The sequence below is a fragment of the Hemiscyllium ocellatum genome, chromosome 12 (assembly GCF_020745735.1).
Source record: "Hemiscyllium ocellatum isolate sHemOce1 chromosome 12, sHemOce1.pat.X.cur, whole genome shotgun sequence".
Lineage (NCBI taxonomy): Eukaryota > Metazoa > Chordata > Chondrichthyes > Orectolobiformes > Hemiscylliidae > Hemiscyllium > Hemiscyllium ocellatum.
In genome coordinates, this window is record NC_083412.1 from 8,051,492 (window position 1) to 8,073,155 (window position 21,664).

Sequence of the window (21,664 nt, forward strand, 5' to 3'; positions counted from 1 at the left end):
AATTTCTGCAATGAGCGATGAAATCTTACAAGCTCCTTAGTTCAGGCCATACGGCTTGAACCTAGAAACAGAAGGGCCAAGCACATTGTGAGAGCGTATAACCAGTCAGTGAGTTATACAAGGACAGATATGTTGGCAAATTTTGGTGAAGTGTAAAAATAATGGGGCAAGTGTAATGGGGGTTTCACCTTCTTTAATATTACTGGCATCGACAAAGTGAAAGGCTCAGATGGGGCTAAGTTATTGAATTGCACACAGGAGAACGTTTTAAACCAACACATAGAAAGTCCGACATGAGAGGAGATGGATATGATTTTGGTGATCAAACCCAAGAAAGTGGTAGAAGTGTTCTTGGGGGAGTATTTTGGTGATAGTGACCATAATTCAGAAAGATTTAAGGTGGTTATGGGAGAGGACTAAGTTGGATTGGAATTAAGGGTTGTAAATTGGAGGAAAGCTGATTTCAAGGTAAAACAAGATCAGCTGGAGGAGGGCTCTTGTGGTCGTGTGTTAAAGTCCCACCTGCTCCAGAGGTATCTCATAGCATGTTTGAGCAGGTTGATTGAGAAAAAAAGAACTCTGAAGTGTGATCTGGCCAAAATGGCTGAACCTACATCAGACAGTGGGAGACGTTTTAAAAGGAAATAGAGAGAGTGCAGTCCAACATATTCCTGTAGAATTGAAGATTTGAGGTGAACAATTCCGGAGAACCTAAGATGTCAAGGATTGGGGAAGGTAAAAAAGGAAGTGTACGGAAGATACTGAGAGCTTAACATACAGCTGCCCTAGAGAACTGTAGAATATGCAAAGGGTATATTAGGGGCAAAACAATAACCGGGGCAAGAGTAGAGCTTATTAGGAACCAAAATGGGATATTCAGAATCTGAAGATGTAGGTGACATTAGGTGTTTCACGTGTTCAAAGAGAGGAGAAAAGTTTAAGGAAGATATGAGAGAATGGTAAGGGATAAGATTCTTAGAGAGAATGGTAAGGGATAAGATTTATGAACATCTGGGTAGGAATAACGTGATCAGGGATAGCCAGCATGGTTTTGTGAAGGGCAGGTCGTGCCTCACAAACCTTATTGAGTTCTTTGAGAAGGTGACCAAGGAAGTGGATGAGGGTAAAGCAGTAGATGTTGTGTATATGGATTTTAGTAAGGCGTTCGATAAGGTTCCCCATGGTAGGCTAATGCTAAAACTTCGGAGGTATGGCATTGAGGATACATTAGAGGTTTGGATTAGGAATTGGCTGGCTGGAAGGAGACAGAGGGTAGTAGTTGATGGATTATGTTCATCTTGGAGCGCAGTTACTAGCGGTGTACCACAAGGATCTGTTTTGGGACCATTGCTTTTTGTTATCTTTATAAATGATCTAGAGGAAGGACTTGAAAGCTGGGTAAGCAAGTTTGCGGATGACACAAAAGTCGGTGGAGTTGTGGATAGTGAGGAAGGAAGTGGTAGGTTACAGCGGGATATAGATAAGTTGCAGAGCTGGGCGGAAATGTGGCAAATGGAATTCAATGTAGCTAAGTGCGAAGTCGTTCACTTTGGTAGGAATAACAAGATGATGGATTACTGGGCTAATGGTAGTGTACTTGGTAGTGTGGATGAGCAGAGGGATCTTGGTGTCCATGTACACAGATCTCTGAAAGTTGCCACCCAGGTAAATAGTGCTGTGAGGAAGGCATATGGTGTACTGGGCTTTATTGGCAGAGGAATTGAGTTCCGGAGTCCTGAGGTCATGTTGCAGTTGTATAAGACTCTGGTGCGGCCTCATCTGGAGTATTGTGTGCAGTTTTGGTCGCCATACTATAGGAAGGATGTGGAAGCTTTAGAACGAGTGCAGAGGAGGTTTACCAGGATGTTGCCTGGAATGGTAGGAAAATCTTATGAGGAAAGGCTGAGGCACTTGGGGCTGTTCTCATTGGAGAAGAGAAGGTTTAGGGGAGATCTGATAGAAGTGTATAAGATGATTAGGGGTTTAGATAGGGTAGATACTAAGAACCTTTTACCGCTAATGGAGTCAGGTGTTACTAGGGGACATAGCTTTAAATTAAGGGGTGGTAGGTATAGGACAGATGTTAGGGGTAGATTCTTCACACAGCGGGTTGTGAGTTCATGGAATGCCCTGCCCGTATCAGTGGTGAACTCTCCTTCTTTATGGTCATTTAAGCGGGCATTGGATAGGCATTTGGAAGTTATTGGGCTAGTATAGGTTAGGTAGGATTCGGTCGGCGCAACATCGAGGGCCGAAGGGCCTGTACTGCGCTGTATCCTTCTATGTTCTATGTTCTATGTTCTATATGCATGGAAAGTTCTTTACGCAGAGGGTGGTGGGTGTCTGGAACGCATTGCCAGTGGAAGTGGTAGAGACAGACACGATAGCGTCATTTAAGATGTATATAGACATAGGCAGGGAGCAGAGGGATACAGACCCTTAGAAAATAGGCGACAGGTTTAGATAGAGGATCTGGATAGGTGCAGGCTTGGAGGACCGAAGGGCATGTTCCTGTGCTGGAATGTTCTTTGTTCTTTGATAACTTTTTATCTGTTCACTAAAAAGAGGAATACTGTAAGCATAGAATTTGTGGAGGGGGGGCTATGATATACTTGAACAAATTAGCATGGAGAGGATGGTGGTATGAGTGACTTCCATGGGCTTGGAAGTTGATAAATCCCAGGCCCACATGGGATGTATCATAGGCTGCTGTAGGAGGCATAGAGGAGATTGTGGCGTCTTGACATTAGTTTGATAGTCCTCAGTGCCACAAGACAGATGCAAAATGACAATAAAGCAGCTAAAGTGATATCATTATTTTAAAAGCCTGGTAGGGATAAACTAGGAAACATCTAATATCTGTGCTAAGGAAATTATTGGAAACATTTCTGAGGGACGGAATCAAGGACAGTTAGCATGGCTTTGTCAGTGGGAGGTCAAATTCGTTTGAATTTTTTCAGGACGTGACTAGGTGTCTGGATAAGGATAGTGCAGCTGATATCGTTTACATCGATTTACATAGATTTTTGACGAGGTGTCACATGGGAGACTGGTCAAGAACGTAAGAAATAGGAGCAGGAGGAAGCCATTCAGCCCTCGAACCTGCTCCATACAACCGTGGTTGATCTCATCTCAAAGTCAACTCCACTTTCCCCTCTGTTTTCCCATACCCTTCAACTAATTAAAAATCTGTCTATCTCTTCCTTAAATTTACTCAATGTCCCAGCATCCACTGTACTCTGTATTCGTGTCCCCTTTAGATACTCTTCAAATGTTGAAATTGTACCATCCTTCACCACTTCCTCTGGCAACTCATTCCATACACATTCCACCCTTTGCATGAAAATGTTGCCCCTCAGGTCCATTTTAAATCTTTCCCCTCTCATCTTAAACCTATGCCCTCTAGTTTTGGACTCCCCCACCCTTGGAAAAAGACTTTGGCTTTTCACCCCATCCCTGTCCCTCATGATTTTATAAACCTCTATAACGTCACCCCTCAGTCTCCAACACTCCAGGGAAAAAAGCCCCAGCCTATTCAGCCTCTCCCTACAACTCAAGCGCCTCATTCCCAGCAACATTCTTGTAAATGTTTTCTCAACCATTTCAAGTTTAACAACATCTTTCCAATGGCAAGGCAACCAAAATTGAATGCAGTATTCTAAAAGTGGTCTCATCAATGCCCTGTACATGAAATCCCAACTGTTATACTCAATGCACTGACCAGCGAAGGCAAGTGTACAAAATGCCTTATTCACCACCCTGTCTACCTGTGACTGCACTTTCAATGAACTAAGCACGTGCACTCCTAGGTCCGAGGTAACACTCCCCAGGGCCCTACCATTAATTGCCTAAATCCTGCCCTGATTTGCCTCACCAAAATGCAACACCTCACATTTATCTAAACTACACTTGAATTGCCAATCCTTGAACTATTGGCCCAGCTGATCAAGGCCAATGATCTGAGATAACCTTCTTCACTGTCCAGTACAACCACCGATTTTGGTCTCATCTACAAACTTACTAACCATACTTCCTATATTCACATCCAAATCATTTATATGAATGACAAAAAGCAGTGGACCCAGCACCGATCCTTGCGAAGTACCACTGATCACAGTCCTCCAGTCTGAAAAACAACCTTCTCCCACCACCTTTTGTTTCCTACCTTAAATCCAATTTTGTGTTCAGTTGGTTAGCACCCATGTGATCTAGCCTTGCTGAGCAAGTTCCTCCCTTTCTATAATCTCTATTACTATTAGGGTGGTACAAGTTTCCTGTAATGTGGTGACCCAACAGCATACAATACTCCAATATAGCCTAACTAAACTTTCATACAGGACTTGTCTGCCTTCAATCCCTTTAGTTTACTCAGTACTTTTTTCCTGGTGATGATGATTGACCTAAGTCCTTCCCTTTCTATAACTTCTGCATCACTAACAGAATGGTACAATTGTCCTCCACCATGAAACCTGAAGCAAAATATTGATTTAGTGATGCCACCATTTTTGTGTTCCCCATTAATAACTTGCCAGTCTCATCCTCCAAGTGACCAACATTCACTTAAGCCACTCTCTTCCCTTTCATATATTTATAGAAGCTTTTACTATCTGTTCTTATATTTTAGACTTGTCTTCTTTCATAATTTACTTTTGCTCTTTATATGACTTTTTCTTAGTAAACGTTTGTCGAGCTTTACAAGTTTCCCAATGTTCCAGTTCCCACTTGCCTTTGCAACATAGTATGCCTTAGTGTTTGATTTTATATAATCTTTAACCTCCTTGCTTAGCCATTGATTTGTTTTTTCCTCTCTGACAATCTTCATTCCTTTCTGGAATATATTTTAGTTGGCAGTATCTCTTGAATGAATTTGATGAACTCTCCCTGATGCTACCCGTGTCAATTTGTTCAAGAATGTAAGAGAGCTTCTGTTCGAGGAAATTTAGTGAGTTGGATCCAAAATTGGCTTTGTGGCAGGAGGCAGAAGGTGATGGTCGAAGAGTGTTTTTTGTAACTGGAAGCCTGTGTTCAGTGGCATGCTGCAAGGTTCAGTGCTGAGCCCCATTCTGTTTGTAGTGTACATTAATGATCTAAACATGAATGAGGACTAATAATCAGTAAGTTTACAGATGATGCAGAAATTGGTGGATTCATATCCTGCTGCCGGCCATGAACAATTGAATCAAAGTTGATATTTCTGTGCAGTACCGTTTTTGGGTGACCTTTTAAACTCTGGCCCTGCCTCAGGTGCATGTAATAGATCTGACAGTACTGCTTCAAATAAGAGCAAGTTTGCTTCAGGACCAATATTAATTCCTGAATCAACATCACAGAAACAGATGACCTGGTCATTACTACATTGCTGTTTGAGATGTGCAAATTGATTGCTCTGTTTCCTACATCAAACCAGTAACTGCTGTTCACAAAGTGTTTGTTTGAATGTTAAGTGCTTTGAGATGCCAGGTGGTTGTGAAAAATGTTATATAGATACAATTCTGTGTTTTCCTTCAGAGGTCTCGGGGATCCTGATAAATCAGTTTCAATGTTAACTTGGAATCATGTTACCTAGTTGTTTGAGGGACAGTTGCCCAAGTGCAGCTTGAGGCTCTGTTCTATTCATCTATGATGTGGAGGAGCTGGTATTGGACTGGGGTGAACAAAGTTAACAATCACACAACAGCAGGTTGTAGTCCAACTGGTTTGAAGTATTTGACTGGTTTGAACCATGTCGAAGTCCCTTTCATAAACCTCATTCTGCGCTTCTTGGTATTTCTGCTCATGCCCCCTCAGATTTTTTCGGAGGCGATGAAGCAGAGTGTCTCAGTGTGTACTGTGCCCAACAAAATTCATTCTTGCCCAAGATACATCAATGTCTTTGCTCCAAGGACTTAGGGCATGAATATGAGATAGATACCAGGCAGGATAGCTCAGATAGCAAAGAATGAGAAATCATAAATCTGTGTTGTTAACAGTAAAGTCTAACAGAACATTTCTGTGGTTCCACATGTTAAAATAAGTCTAAAAAGGTTCATTCCCTGTAAAGGTCACTTTAGTCATCACTAAAGTGAGAATGAGCTGATTCCATGTGTCTAATCACCTTCTGATCTCCCTGGGACCGCTACTCCCCTGTTCATTAATAAGCAACTTTTAAAAAATCTTTCAGGAAGTTCCTCCTGACGAAGCCAATGAGTGCTGGATCTGACTTGTCTGGAACTTGTCAGCTGCATGTGATCCATGAGGAGCCAGTCAGCACAGGATTCGGGAACACAGCGGGTATGTGTTTTGCTCAGGATTGAAAATAGAAACCTTCACTTTCTGTTTGTAGCCATGGGGAGCACTGTGTATTTACTTAAATTTTGTCCTTGCTCATCTGAGTACTTTTTTTGAGGGGAGGGTGGGGGAAAACAAAAACTCTTGATGCCAACAGAAATCAGGGACCAGAATGGAAGGAGTTGCAACAGACAGCTCACCTCTCAGAGATATCCCTGTGCAACAAAGTCAGTCACTGAGGAACTCTGGGGCTTCATTTGTTTCAGATAAAGCAAGAGAAGATCATGTACATCATTGCTCGAATGCCCTAGGTGACCCAAATTGGTTTTTGAATTGACCTTTTCTGTTTAAGATTCATCTGCATATCTCCAATAATACAGATTGAGGGCACAACTGTGATCGACCTGGGAAAAAAAATCATAGTCACAATAACAAGAAAGATTATGGCAACGATTTTATTTATTAACCATAAAAATATCAGAGATGGGAATAAGGTCATGTGACTTAAAGTCTCAGACAATGAAGTGTCAGTTAGTATTTCAGATGGTCGGGTGTGTGAAGGTGGACAGTCAAAGTGGGGGCGGATGTTAGGGGTTGCCTGAACGGAGGAAGCCAAGTAATAAATCCTCCATGCCGAGGTGCAGACAGAGTTGGAAGCCGTTGGCTATCTATTGGATCCAATTAACTTCTGAATGAAAGTTTTCTATCTCTCAATGTCTGTAGAATAAAAACTCCAATAACCATATGAGAAAATATTGTGCAATGTAGTTGGGATGTGGCCAGGAATAAGAAACCTTATTGAGTGGAAATTAGCAACAAACAAAGTAAATAAACTCTTAAAAGGTGGGTTGAGTTAAAATAAAGATCATTGAAGTGTCAAAGTGAAATGCTCAATGATGGTGTTCATGTGTTTTTTTTTGTCACATCGCTTATCTCTCAGCTTTCACGCATGGGATCAGATGGATTATTAGACATTCTGGTACTGTTAGTTGTTCTGGAATATAGACTGGTATTTCATCAGTAGATTAGGTGCAATGAATTAGCCAAAATAATGATCTGTGCAAGTGGAGGGAAAGAAATTAGTTGCGGTCTCTGTCAATAACACTGAACCTAAATAGCCAGTAACAGTGGAGAGTGGAGCTGGGAAAGATAGTATCATTGTGTCATAAGGGCTTTGTTCTTGCTGTATTTGACAAATTCATAGAGGACTGTAGGAGAACAGGTAATGACCGTTTATTTTATACTAAGTTATGGAAAGATGGCCTTAGCAATGATGGTTAGAACTCAGTCTGCTGTGTTACAAAACATCTGTGAACTTTGTACAGGTTACAGCAAGCATATTCAGTTCCCATACTTCAATATCTATGTGTCCTTTTGTTTGCTAATCTTTCATCAGTATTGTGTACTCTTCCACCCAAGCCCTCTGATAGTATAGGTAAAAACAAGGACTGCAGTTGCTGGAAACCAGATTCTAGATATAGAGTGGTGCTGGAAAAGCACAGCAGTTCAGGCAGCATCCGAGGAGCAAGAAAATCGACATTTCAGGCAAAAGCCCTTCATCAGGAATCCTCAGATAGTATGACTTCTAAGCTATTAACCTTAACAGTCTGTAAACCTTGTTTGTTATTCATTTTTCTGTACATCTGTAGTTTTAATTGTTAACTAAGTCAACCCATTTAGGCTTCAAAGCCTGATTTTGTTGAAATCTCTAATGGGATATCAGCACATTTATTACCTGTCCATGGTTTGACAGTGCTTGCTGAACTAACCTGAGTGCACCAATAGCTTCACAAACAACTAATTTCAGATTATGATATGACTCATTTACACTTCTTAGAAGTGACGTACATTCACACGCCCGTCCTCTGCATGTAAAAACCTTAGTGATTTCCGAATTACCTCAGAGCTTGGGAAGGCTACATGCCATTATTATTGTCTCCTCAGCAGCACTTCAGCTCTCCAGATTTGATTTGGCAACAATCTGCATCCTTTTTATCCAGTATTATAATTTGTAGTGATTATTTGAACTTCGACATTCTTGAGTTTGTCCGAATAAGACAGGAAAAAAAACATCAAATCTCTCTGTTATAACGTGGCAATGAATCCTTCTGTTAATTAAACTAAACACTCAGAAAAGCTCACGTTGCCTCATAATCTGTTAAAATGTGGGTGACAGAGAACTCCCAAATTCCACAACTGAAAGAAAATCATATCAATTTATTCTTTAACTCTAAAAGTGAACACTAAACAATAACTATTCACAACTCTAAGCCCACCCCGCTCTCTTAACTGCTTATTACCTGCTTTCAACTCCATAACAATATACTGTTCCAATGAAACACTTATTAAAGTTCCACCAACTTAATTTCAAAACCATACATCAGCTGTCATCTTCAGTGTCTGTCTTCTTCTGGCTGAGATCTCCCTGGGTCGTCTTCTTTCTTTTTACTGTGAAGATGTTTCATATGAAAAGGTACCTTTGGTAGAGAGTGTTTCAATGTCTTGGGTCTCTCTTTTGTTGGCAGTTGCTCTCTGCAATTTTCAAAATGACTACCTTTTTTATATCCCTAACATCGGATCATCTCATTGGTTTGATGTTGGCAAAGCAATAAATTTAAACTCGATTGGGTTTTAGTAACCTGAGGCATAATTTAAACTGATTGGTTAAATTCAAATTGTTGTCAAAACAGCAACCAACTCAGGTATGTGTTTCACAGCCAAACGTTACACATTTTCAATCTTCCAGTACTCTCTGAGACTGCTCTTGTAAACTCTCAGTGCACAACAGCATTCACTCTCTCTTAAAGGTGCAGTACACACCTTCAACTTCATAACAACTCCCTTCAGTAATATTGAAGTCATGTACAGCGAAGCCACACAGTTAATGCTTCATTTCTCAGGAGTTTCATCAGAACTGAGGAAAATTGGAAATGAAGTAGGCTTGGGAATGTCAAAAGACCAATGCCTGGAAGGAAGAAAAATGGAGAAAGTTAAAAATCATATGACACCAGGTTATAGTCCAACAGGTTTATTTGGAAGCACTAGCTTTCGGAGCGCTGCTCCTTCATCAGGTGGTTGTGGCAACTCAGGTTGTGGCAATCACCTGATAAAGGAGCAGTGCCCTGAAAGCTAGTGCTTCCAAATAAACCTGTTGGACTATAACCTGGTGTCGTGTGATTTTTAACTTTGTGCACCCAGTCCAACACCAGCTCCTATACATCACAAATAGAGAAGGTCTGTGATTAGAATGAGGGTTAAAGATATTAAATAAGAAAAGGGACAAAAGCAAAGAGAATGATAGTGGATATAACAGTGAAACAAAAGATGTGACCAGAGGTGAATGGCATGATAACAGTCATCCAAGTACAAAGTAAAGCAATTAATCAATTTTTTTAAAAAAGGATTAAATTGGTTATTATCTAAAATTGTAAATATTGTGTCTAGAGACTGAAATTGGTTGTTGTTTAGTCTAAAAATGATATGCTATTACTCAAACTTGTGTTATGTTTAATTGGAACACTGCAAGAGGTCAAGGGAAAAAGGTCAGAATGATAGCAAGATACATCATTTTAGTTTCCCACCTAAGTTACATGTTTCCACCATTGAAGTTTTCTGTTTCTGTGTAAACATGTCAATGCAGCAGGAGGTATTTTGCTCTCAGGTTATTGGAAAAGGAGAGTGTGCCCAAACCTTCTCCAATCATCCTCTGGAGTTTTTGTGCATCCAACTTCACAGGTAAACGAGGTCTTGGATTCAGTCCTTGTGTGAAAGGTGACAAAATGGAGCATTCCCTCAGGACAGGACCCAAGTTTCACCCTTGAATGTGGTGGAGTTTCTGAACCCACAGCCTGACTCGAAGTGTTACGCCGATACCAATTGAGTTAAAATGACATTGTGTTGATTCTGCATTGGTTATTCATGAATCACCCCTGATAACTTTTCCCTCCATTCATTTTAGCCATGGAGCTTTCAAGCCCTGATATGGTGTCAAAGGAAGAATTACCCTCAGAAAACCTGAGTGTAGCACTTGGCCAGAAGATTGTGTCTCCAAATCGGATTCTGTCTGATGAAAACAGCTATGCAACAATTGTTGTCGGGTTTCCAGATCTAATGGTAAGGTAGAGTTAAAGAGAGAGATTTTAGTCCAGTAGGAAGTACTGCAGTTTTCAGTTGGCTGATTAATGATATCTGACAAAGTGAAGGGGTAGATTTTTAACTTGTTGAGTTTAAACTTGCAATGTGTTTTGATCATTGCAACTTGTAGGAAAAGCCTGCTTTGAGTTATTTTTGGAGAAGAACATTATGTTATAGTCAACCAATTATCCAGGTTGAAAATCTATTCTAGTATCTGCTTTTAAGTGATTGGAAGTTTGCTCTCTCTGATTGACTGAATGTTTGCAGTAATGCTGTTTGCCCAGAGGTGACACATTCAGCAGATGCTGTACAATACACCCTCCTGACATTCACAGTCACACCCACAGCAAGAACATCACTGTGAACTTTCGGTAGCTGTTACACTTCGTTGTACATGCTGTACCAGATTGAGGACTACCAATATGCTCTTAATAATTCTACTACTATGTCAGACACTGCACTCATGATATCCACTATCTGTGTTCTGTCCTCTGGTCTGGGCAGTATCTGTCCTGTGGAAACTTGCTATCAAAGAAGAAATGATACTGCCAAAGGACTTGCTTCATGGAATCATCCATGAAAACAAAAGAATGAAATAGGTAGTGGTAATGTCACTGACCTAGTAACCGAGAACCCCAGGTTAATGTCCATAGAATATGGATTCAAATTCTCTCCTTGGCAGTTGGTGAAACTTGAATTCAATAAAAATCTGTTATAAAAATCTAACCTCATGTTGAGTGTGTAAAAACTCATCTGGTTCTTGATCACCCTTAGATAATAGAACCAGTGCAAGCATAATGGGCCAAATGGCCTCCTCCTGCACTCTAACAATTCTGTGATTCTTGCAAAGAGGCTTTTGAATATGTAGAGCAGTATTTTTACTGGGTCCCTTAGAACAACAGGGTGATGACACCAGTGTTAATGCACCACCTCCAGCCTCACCACCAATAAAGTTGTCCTACACAGTTTCAATCTTGATGTTTAGTTCCTACTTACAAGTGCATAGCATAGTCTTTACTCACCCTACTGGAGCTGGAGAGAGGGGACAGACATGACACAACTTTCAAACTTTATGTTTGTTATTTCTCATTGACCAGTATACACATTGACAACTGTGCAGGCAGAATGATCTTCTGCTAACATCTGTTTTTGATGTGTTGTTTAAGTGCTGGTTTATATAATACTGAACCGTTGCCCTGCAGTCTCCCAATGAGGTGTACACATGGAAACGAAAGGCTTCATTGGACAGTGCTGGTGCTGTCTCCACAAAGAATAGGTTCTTCAGAGGGAGCTATGAGTCTAGGAGTGTGAAACAATCCAACTGCATCACCCTGACCGGAGCCAATCAGGTGATTCGAGCTGTTGCTGTTGAAGACGTACCGATAAGTGAAATCTACCCAAAAGGTTAGTGTGGTGCTGGGATTCTGCAGGCACTATCTTTTGACTTAACATCAGCATTTATTTTACATAAGGTTATAGGATATGGGAATCGCTGGCTGTTGCCAATCGCGAATTGCCCTGGAGAAGATTGTGGTGAGCTGACTTTCTGAAACCTCTCCAGTCCATTTGGTGTAGGGACACCCACAGTGCTGTTGGGGGTGGGGTGGGGAAGGGGGGTGGGGTGGGGGGGGGTGGTGCGGGAGGGAATTCCAGGATGTTAACCCAGTGACAGTGTTGGAATGGCAATATATTTCCACATCAGGATGGGGAGTGCCTTGGATAGTGGTGGTGTTCCCATGCCTCTGTTGCCCCGTCCCTCTAGGCAATAGAGGTAATGGGTTTAGTGATGCTGTCAGATGAAGGTCAGTCTGATAATGAAATCAGGTCACAACAAACCACATCTATAACTTGCAGCATCTTTTAATGAAATCTGTTTTATACTCTCTGCAATTCATTCCCACTCATTGTTGACCATCCAAAATTCTGCCCAACAATAGTCCTCTGCCTTTGCAGACAACAATCCTATCTACAATGTCCCTAACTTGGAATCGTAGAATGATAGAATCCCTACAGTGTGGAAACGGGCCATCCAGTCCATTGAAGAACATCCCACCCAGACCCACCCACCCTACCCTATCCCTATAACCCTGCACATCCTATGGGTAATTCACCTAACCTGGAAACTGTGGACAATTTAGCATGCCACTCCACCTAACCGTACCTCTCCAAAGTCCTTGAATATCATTTAGCCGCTCATATCCACACCCATATCTCTTGGTGCCCGTTGTTTCAGTCTCACTGTTGAGGTTTCTATCACTGGACCATTGACAGCATAAATCTGTGACAACTTTCTCAGACTCTGACTGTAATGCAGTATTGTTTCTCAGTCTGTTTGTAGTTTCCACAGATGGTCACACCATTCTCTTCCACTGCCTCTCTTCCAGACATACAGCACTGTATCAGCAGCATTGGGGTTTAATCCCCCCACCCCCACCAATGTGGTGACTCGTGTTCTGAGAATTCCCCAAGTATTCTGTTCTTCACCCACTCTGGTACTTTGGCCCCATGCTATCCACAGGTAATATTGTAATGGAATCAACTTCTCCAGGAGCAGTACAATTCTGCACCTCACCTCACTTTCCTTACACTGGCCCCACTGCAACATTCGGCACAGGCTGCATTTCCTTCAGATGGAAATCTTGATCCTCGCTGCAACATCCAAACCCATATCACTAGGATGCTCGTGAAATGTTTAACCAAGAGTAGGTATTTTCTAATCAACCAGAGATTTGATTAAGCACCCCAGGAGCAGGTAGGACGTGAATGTGGGCCTCCTGTTACAGAGGTTGGGACACTACCGCTCTGTCACAACAGCCTGTTTAGCTGTGGGGAGGGAGTTAATGTAGAGTAACAACAGCTGTTCAGCTTCGCCCAGAACACCAAATCAAAAGGACGATGCAGACACGAATCTACTGCTGAATGTATGAAAGGATTCAATTTCCTTTATCTCGTGCTTTTACGTGATCAAAATGTACTACAAGACTTAACAGTCATTGAAGTAGTTTTGAAGTATAGTCACTATTAAGGCAACTAGCAGACCATCTGTTTCAATCACACTGGTTGCAGAAGGGTATTAAAAATGCACGTGTGTTGCTAGGTAATAACCAGGACTCCAGGGAGTGCCACGTGATCTCTAGTGTCCACCTGGATGGATAGGCCCTCAGTATAATCTCTCACCTGAAGAATGGCACCTCCGACAGCAAGGTGGCATTTTGGTACTAGCCTGCCAGTGTCAGCTTGGATTCAGACTCGAAAGTAGAACTTGAACTGAGGAGAGACTGACATATCAGGAATCGACATGTTTTGAGAAATGTGAGGTACTCAGACAGTCTTGCTTAAAGAATGGGTAAAACATCAGTCTGAACTCTACCCGACCTGCATCAAGATGTGCCTGAGGAATTTTGCTCTCTGACTGAAAAAAGATCAGAAATTGCATTTGGTAACCTTCAAGGTGCACACTCACTAAATTACTTCAGACAAATGATACAACATGCAGTAAATAATGGTCTTTGTATTGGAGTAAAATCCATTTTTATTACTGCTTACTCACCTTCAGTTAAGGGACTGAAGTGGTTATTGTCCATCCCAGATCATTTGTTTTCTTTTCTCGTAGATGTGAAGCCTCCAAACACGGCAGGATTCTTGGAAGTGACAGATCTGAACTCTAAAAGGATTAAATATATTCCCATTCCAAGGTGAGAAAGTACTGAATTGAGTAGTTCTAGGAGAAAACACAAAGCAGGAGGTTGACTGTTTCCACCATTTATTTAACTCTTGACCAACCTTTATCTTAACTCTATTTACTCACCTCAGTTCAGTAAGGCTTAGTACCTTTGCCTCTCGAGAATTGAGTAATCTTGACTTTAAGATTTTATTGATGTTGATCCTTTTGTGGAAAGAGAGAGTTCCAGTTTTCCATTACCCTTTGTGTGAAGATCTAGTTCCTTGCATTTATCCTGAATGATTTGGCTCTACTTTTAAGAAATATCAACCGTTTATTTCAGGTATAGGAACTTCGTAGGGAGCAGATCCACATTGCTTCCACTTCTGGAGCTCGGGATCATTAATCAGTGACCAATAAACTCAATTGGGAATTCACAATGGAACCTTTATAGTGTGATGGGAGTAGTGGAACACTGCGTGGCATTGTTGAAGTGAATGTATTTGGTGCAATGAGTAATTTCCACAGTACATGTGGAAAGGAATTGGTTTTTCAATGGGGTTAAATGTAGACGACTGGGAGTAAACTCATTTGGGATAGAAGTATGTTAGTGGAGGAAGCTTGATGCCTGGACCCACCAGTTGGGCACTTTTCCCCCTCAGTATCACCAAATGTAGGATTTGAACTCTCAACCATCTTGTCAGTACCGACCAGTTGATTTCTCAGATGTTTACGCTGGGCTGGCTCGACTGTTGTACTTTTCTCTCTTGCAGTGCACTTATCATCTCTCCATACACGCAGTGGCTATCTAAAATCTCAGACACAGATGTCCTGATCGCACCTATTGGAGAGGGTGGAGTGGTGACAGTGGACATGGGAGGGCATGTGCGTCTGTGGGAAACTGGATTTGATCACTTACAGCGCTCCCTGCTGGAGTGGAGGACCATGATTGGACAGGAGGATGGACGCCCCCTACAGGTAAAGAACCACTTATCATAAACTTTCAGGATTGACAAGCAGGAGACAAACATATATTGCTGCTGAAAGGAACTTGCATTTATAAAAATTCCCACTCCATATGAAAATTTAATCTTTTTGCTGCTAGTTAATAATGCAATACTGAAAACACAGCAGCTCGTTGAGAGTACAGCAAGATCCTACAAGCAGCAATGCAACAATAACCAGATAAAACAATGGAAACAGGGACCTGCAGCATCAGGCTGGGCTGGCTACTTGAAAGGACAGTTGGTCCCACATTCCTACTTCTTGTTTATGACTCTGGTTTTCTGAAAACTGCTGTGTCAATCCTGTTTCCCATCATTTATCTCTGCTAGCTTTGTTCTTTGCTGTCTTGAATTGAGCTGATACCCGGGTGTGAGGTGTGGGTTCCATCAGTGTGTTTGCAATTATTGCCACAACTGCATGATGTCAGCGCTTTGGCTACATTCAACATCAGGTCTGAACATTGAAATCCAAATGAACATTGAAATCCCAGCTGGACGTTAATCAGAAAAAGGAGACGTCGTTGATTCTGCATTCCCCACCTCTGCTGCAGAGGCCTGCTGTCCCTGTGCAAGCTGAATCTGGGACCCTGTCACAAACTGGGAAACCTCGCTTGTTACCTATTACAGGAGAAACTCGGCAGCATCTGTGGAGAGAAAGCAGAGTCAATGTTTCAGGTCCACTTACCTTTCTTAAGAACAGCTCTGCTCTGTTCTGAAGAAGGGTCACTGGATCTGAAATGTTGACTCTACTTTCCCCCCACCAATGCTAGATTTCTCCTCCAGTATCTGGTTTGGTTTTAGATTCCCAGCATCTGCAGTTTTTTTTGCTCTCTGTTACTTACCTACTCTGTATGCTTGAGCTAGTCATTCCTGTTAAACCTTCCGAGCTGTTGCTAACTTACCCAGTGCAGTACGAGGAGAGTGCTATGTTGTTGGAGGTGCAGTCTTTCAGATGGGAGATTAAACTGGAGGCTCTGTCAGTCCCCTCATGTGAGCCTAAGAGATCCCACAATTTTGAAATGAAATGAGGGTGTTTGCCCAGCCATCCAAATCAATGTTGATCCCTTAAAAATAAATTGCTTAAGGAAATTACCTGGTCATTATTACATTTTTTTTGTGGTACCTTGCTGTGTGCAAATTGCTACTGTGAAACAAATGAAACAGAAATTACTGGAGTAACTCAGCAGGTCTGGCAGAGTTTGTGGACAGAAGGCAGAGTCAATATTTCGAGAAAACAGTTCTAAACTTTTTGGACTCAAAACTTTAACTCTACTTTTTTTCACAGATGCTGCCAGACCTTCTAAGTTCCTCTAGTAATTTTCATTTCACTTGTTTCAGGTCCAGCGTCCACAGTTCTTTCTTTTATTTGGGAAACCCTGATCCCTATATTACAAAGTGACTGCATTTCAATAGTACTTCACTAAATGTAATGTGTTTTGGGACATCCGGTAGTCATGAAAATTACTCTAACAAGGTTGTTGGAATAAAACTAAAATAACTGGTTATGTTTGTGATGTGATGGCTGGAAAGTCTCCAGCAGGTGGCATAAGACATCTTTTTCAGACATGAAATGCAGAATTAGTCATTTTCCATTGTAACTGTAACCCTTCATCGTTCCAACTAATTACAGATCCTTGTATAGCAACCTTGGCTTCACTTGTGGTTGTTTTAGAATTCAGTAAATGAATATCTGCAAATACATTGCAGTTGTGTTTGGAAATCCCTGAGACAGTTTCATGTTGAATTAGATAGAGCTCACTGCCAGGTAGAGAAGACCGAGTAAGGAATCAGAGAACAAAATGGATATGTTAACCTATTCCCAGTGCCAGTGTCAGTATTTCCAATGAAATGCACTTTTTGGTCTGAGAAAAAGATGCTGCATGTGATGCAGTGTGCAGGGTACGATTTTGCCAAGACATTAAGCCACCTACCCTGTTAGGTAAAGGTAAAAGATGCCAGGACATTTTGACAAAGGGGTAGGCAGGGAGTCTTCCCTGGTGTCTGGGCAATAATTAGTTAATAAGCCAAATGCACGAGGGACTGCAGCATCTCTCTGTTAGGGAGAGACAGGTAACTTGAGGAGAAGCACTCAGGATCAAGTGTGCGGCAAGGTGAGAGGGTGCTGCTTAAGGGACGTACAAACATATGAAGTAGGACAGAACCTGCTCTCCCATTCAGTAAGACCAGGTCTGAAATTGCACATTCCCATCTGCTCCTGACAATCTTTGATACCTAAAGCTTGAACAGAAAATAGTGATGGCTTTGCAAACGCACAGATAGGCCTTCTCCTCTTTGACCAATGATCATCGTAAAATCATCTGTTGAGAAAGAGCTTAGCCACTGCTCGATGGATCTTATATATCCAGAATGTTCTGGTAATGCTGCAGTACTTATACCTCCCCTGTAACTCCAATACTTTTAAAAGAAAAAGCTTTTGGATACAGCACTGAGCTGTTGCTGTCCATGGCTGTTCCCTTATCCTCCAAAGCACCTTGTGACCCTGAGCTTTTCCAGCTGCACAAGATAGTCTTGTGAGCCAGTAAAAGTCCTTGATGTTCCGTTCCTGTCCCAAACACACATCAAGGCCAGCCATCAGCCAATAACAGCCAAGGGTGGGTGAACTGTCACTGATTCCACACAAAAAGCCTTTCAGTTAGTGAATAGTTTTTGCATGCTAAGTGAATGACTCACGGAATCACCAGAGAATCAAGCTCTTCGGCCCAACAAGTCCACACCGAAGAGTAATCCACCCAGACCCATTCCCCTACACCTATTATTCTATATTTATCCCTGACTAATGCACCACCAATGGTGGTGCCCTGATACTTGAGTGTGGGTGGTTAATTCCAAGCATTAACTAAAAGTATTTTTAAGGAAGAGAATCTGACTCTGCCTGCCACTTGTTTCTTGTAGAAATGTGGGACCCCTACAAGGCCCCACATGTCAGTGTAAGCCAGCTTTAAGTAATACGAAGCAAAAACGTCCGCTGCATTGTGCAGCTTCTGACTGATTTTCTTACAAAATAAATATGGCAGTTCCAAAGCATTCATTGTCGTAAAGTTTTTTCAAGGTTTTCTGTCATTTTGCTGTCATCCTCTTTTTACCCCTCTCCTACACTCACTGGAAGAGCCCACATCCAGAACTTTGTCATATTATTGTCATTAGGACCTCACTATTTGCAACTAGATTGCCTCATTTCCTATATTATGTCAGGAATGCTTCATATTCAGAATGTCAGGAAAGCAAATTGAAGAAGAGGGAGTGAATTACAGAGGTAAAAGGCTCCATCTAGGTGCAAGAGTCCCCACTTTCTTCATATAGATGCAAGTCCTTTTTGTTTTCCAAATAAAATTGAGATTGTAATCCTGGCTCATCTTTTCAGCTGATGAACAAATAGCTCTCTGAAAGATCGAGTCATGGACCTGTACAGCACAGAAACAGACCCTTTGGTGCGACTTGCCCATGCTGACCAGATATCCTAAATAAATCTAGTCCCAGCATTTGGCCCATATCCCTCTCAACCCTCCCAATCATATAGACCCATTCAGGTGCCTTTTAAATACTATAACTGTACCAGTCTTCACCACTTCCTTTGGCAGCTCATACGCAGACTGTGATCAGGAATTATTAAGAAGTAAAGTTAAATAGGAATGAGATAAAATCTTCATCCATTTCCTGTCTCCCTTCTTGTGTCTTTTACCAAATCTTTTTTACATGGAGTCATGCAGCATGAAAATAGACCCATTGGTCCAACTAGTCCATAATCCCAAACTAAACTGGTCACACCTACCTATCCCAACAAACATTTCTTATTCATGTGCTTATCGAAATGTCTTTTAAATGTTGTAACTGTACCTATTGTCACCACTTATTCTGGATGTTCATTTCTCACACAAACCACTCTGTGTGTAAAAAAAAATTTTCCTTGTGTCTTTTTAAAATCTTTCTCCATTCACCTTAAAAATATGTCCCCTCGTCTTGAAATTCCCCATCCTAGGGAAAAGGTATTTGTCATTCACCTTATCTATACCCTTCTTGATTTCATAAACTTCTATAACGTTACCCCTCAACGTCTTATACTCCGGTGAAAGAAGTCCCAGCCTATCCAGCCTCTCCTTAAAACTCAAACCCTCCATTCCTGGCAACATCGGTAAATCTATTCTGAATCCTCTCCAGCTTAATAATATTCTTCCTATAACAGGTTGAATAGGCTGGCGCTGTTTTCCCTGGAACATTGACGCTGAGGGGTGACCTTGTTGAGGTTTATAAAATCATGAGGGGCATGGATAGGCTCAATAGACAAAGTCTCTTCCCTGGGGTGGGGGAGTCTAGAACTAGAGGGCATAGGTTTAGGGTGAGAGAGGAAAGATATACAAGAGACCTAAGGGGCAACCTTTTCACGCAGAGGGTGATACGTGTATGGAATGGGCTGCCAGAGGAAGTGGTGGAGGCTGGTACAATTGCAACATTTAAAAGGCATCTGGATGAATAGGAAAGGATTGGAGGGATATAGGCTGGGTGCTGGCATCTGGGACGATATTAGTTTGGGATATCTGGTTGGCATGGATGAGTTCGACCGAATGGTCTGTTTCCGTGCTTTACATCTCTATGACACTATAGCAGAGTTACCTTGCATACAGTAATTCAGAAGAGGCCTCACCAACGTCTAATACTACGTCAACATAACGTCCCAACTCCTGTACTCAAAGACCTGAGCAATAAATGCAAGCATGCTGAATGCCTTCTTAACCACCCTGTGTGTGACAAAAACTTCCAAGAATTATGTACCTGAACCCATAGATCTCTATGTTGTACAGCACTACACAAGGCCCCACTTTTAACTGTATAAGTCCTGCACTTGTTTGTTTTACTAAAACATGAAAATGAGAAAAATAAACCCGTACGTCTTCAGGTACTAAACAGCTTCAGTAAACTCCAAGCTGTACCGACCTAGACATCAGTAAGCAGCTTATTGCTAACCACATGCTCCAAATGGTACTGCTGTATGATCCCCGCCATCATCTTGGCAGTACTGTCACCCAGTTTATTGAAAAGCAATATTCATTGAAACTCCTGATTGTGAAGTGTACACATTCTTGAATTTTGTAGTTGGTTTGTAAGTCTGGTTTTGGAGGTGTAAATCCGTGTGTAGTAATAGCACTTATTGCATTCATCAATCCACCAGCAACATCTGTGCCTTAAGAAATATCCTCCCTCTTCTCTCCCTCCTACTTCAGCTACTCTTAAAAGACTTGCTTCTTTGACCAAGCTTTGGTCACTTGTCCTCGTATCTCTTTAGGTGACTTGGGCTTCAGTTTTGTCAGTTTATTCAGCACTTTGTGCTACATTAGTTAGTTTAGAAATGTCAGTTCTGTGTACGTGTGCTGGTGCGTTGTTTTGTGTGTTTCGTGCGGTTTACTGGCTTCTCTCCGGATTTCCATTTGTCCAGATGTTCGCTTGTATTTCAACAAAATAATATGCCTCCATTTCCAATAGATGGAGAAAGCTGGAGCCAAGTGAAAGGCAATATTTATTGAGAGATGGATTCTTACGTTTTATTTCAAAGGCAATTTTTCTTTTCTCGTCTGAAAAGCCGAGTTTAATCCTTTTGAACATTTTCGGATAAATGTGTCAATTATGCATCCCTCGTATGTGCAGTTTCAGCTGCTGATAACCCGTGCTGTGAAACTGCGTATGCAAGTTGTGTTCCAGTTGTGAGCTCAGGACCGTGGTGTTGAGAAGAAAGGGCCCCACCTCAGATCAGTTTTAAGGCAGTGTGCAATCTTTAATGTGAAGCCAAAACAGTAGTTAGGGAAACCATTTCCTTTTCATGTAGCCATTTCACACCAGCTTTGAGTGATGCAGGAAATGTAAGCAAAGTTTAAATCAATTGGCAGTGTGGTAAGGGAATATAATTATTGTTTTTCTAACCAGACTCTGAGCTATTTGAAAATGTGCGAAAAACTTACTCACCATTCCTATGTCAAAAGCATCACCTTTGAAAAGTATTGACCGAGCACCATTGTATTGTCGTATGTAACATCCCTCTTAATCTACACACCGCTCTCCCATCACTCATCATCTGGGTAGATGAAGTAGATGAAAGAAATTCATTTAGTTTGTTTTTCTGGGGAGTGGAGTTTCTAAACATAATTAATCTGCTATGAAACACAATGTCAAGAAAAGTTGAGCTACATCTGTTGGAAATGATGAGCCCACAGGTTGCTGAGCAGACATGTGTTGAAGTTTGATTTAATGGAACAGCATTGGGGTTGAGATATCTGGAATGCGATTAAATTCAAGGCATTCAGGTCACAGAACATGAACCGCTGTTTCATGCTGAGGGCATGGAACGCAGAGTTGGTGATTGAAACATTGACCATATCAATCCAGTAACTGGACCATAACGGGTGCTCCAGTTTCCTCCCACAGTCTGAAGATTAGGTGGATTGGCCATGCTAAATTGCCCCTAGTGTTAGGTGTATGGGTCAGGGGAAGTGTCGAGAAATAAGGGAATGGATCTGGATGGGTTACTCTTCGGAGGATTGGTGTGGACTTGCTGGGTCATAGGGCCTGTTTCCACACATTTAGTCTCCCA

The 21,664-nt window shown here is 41.6% G+C and overlaps 1 protein-coding gene across 3 annotated transcripts in view; it reads left to right on the forward strand.

Moving 5' to 3' along the window:
• Positions 1-21,664, forward strand: part of vwa8 (von Willebrand factor A domain containing 8) — a 345,890-nt gene that overhangs the window by 252,260 nt on the left and 71,966 nt on the right. For all 3 annotated transcript variants that reach the window (XM_060833282.1, XM_060833283.1, XM_060833284.1), the window contains 5 exons: positions 6,161-6,270; positions 10,226-10,380; positions 11,604-11,805; positions 14,015-14,096; positions 14,836-15,040. In XM_060833282.1, coding sequence (XP_060689265.1) covers positions 6,161-6,270; positions 10,226-10,380; positions 11,604-11,805; positions 14,015-14,096; positions 14,836-15,040 — 754 coding nt within the window. The remainder of the gene's footprint in view (positions 1-6,160; positions 6,271-10,225; positions 10,381-11,603; positions 11,806-14,014; positions 14,097-14,835; positions 15,041-21,664) is intronic.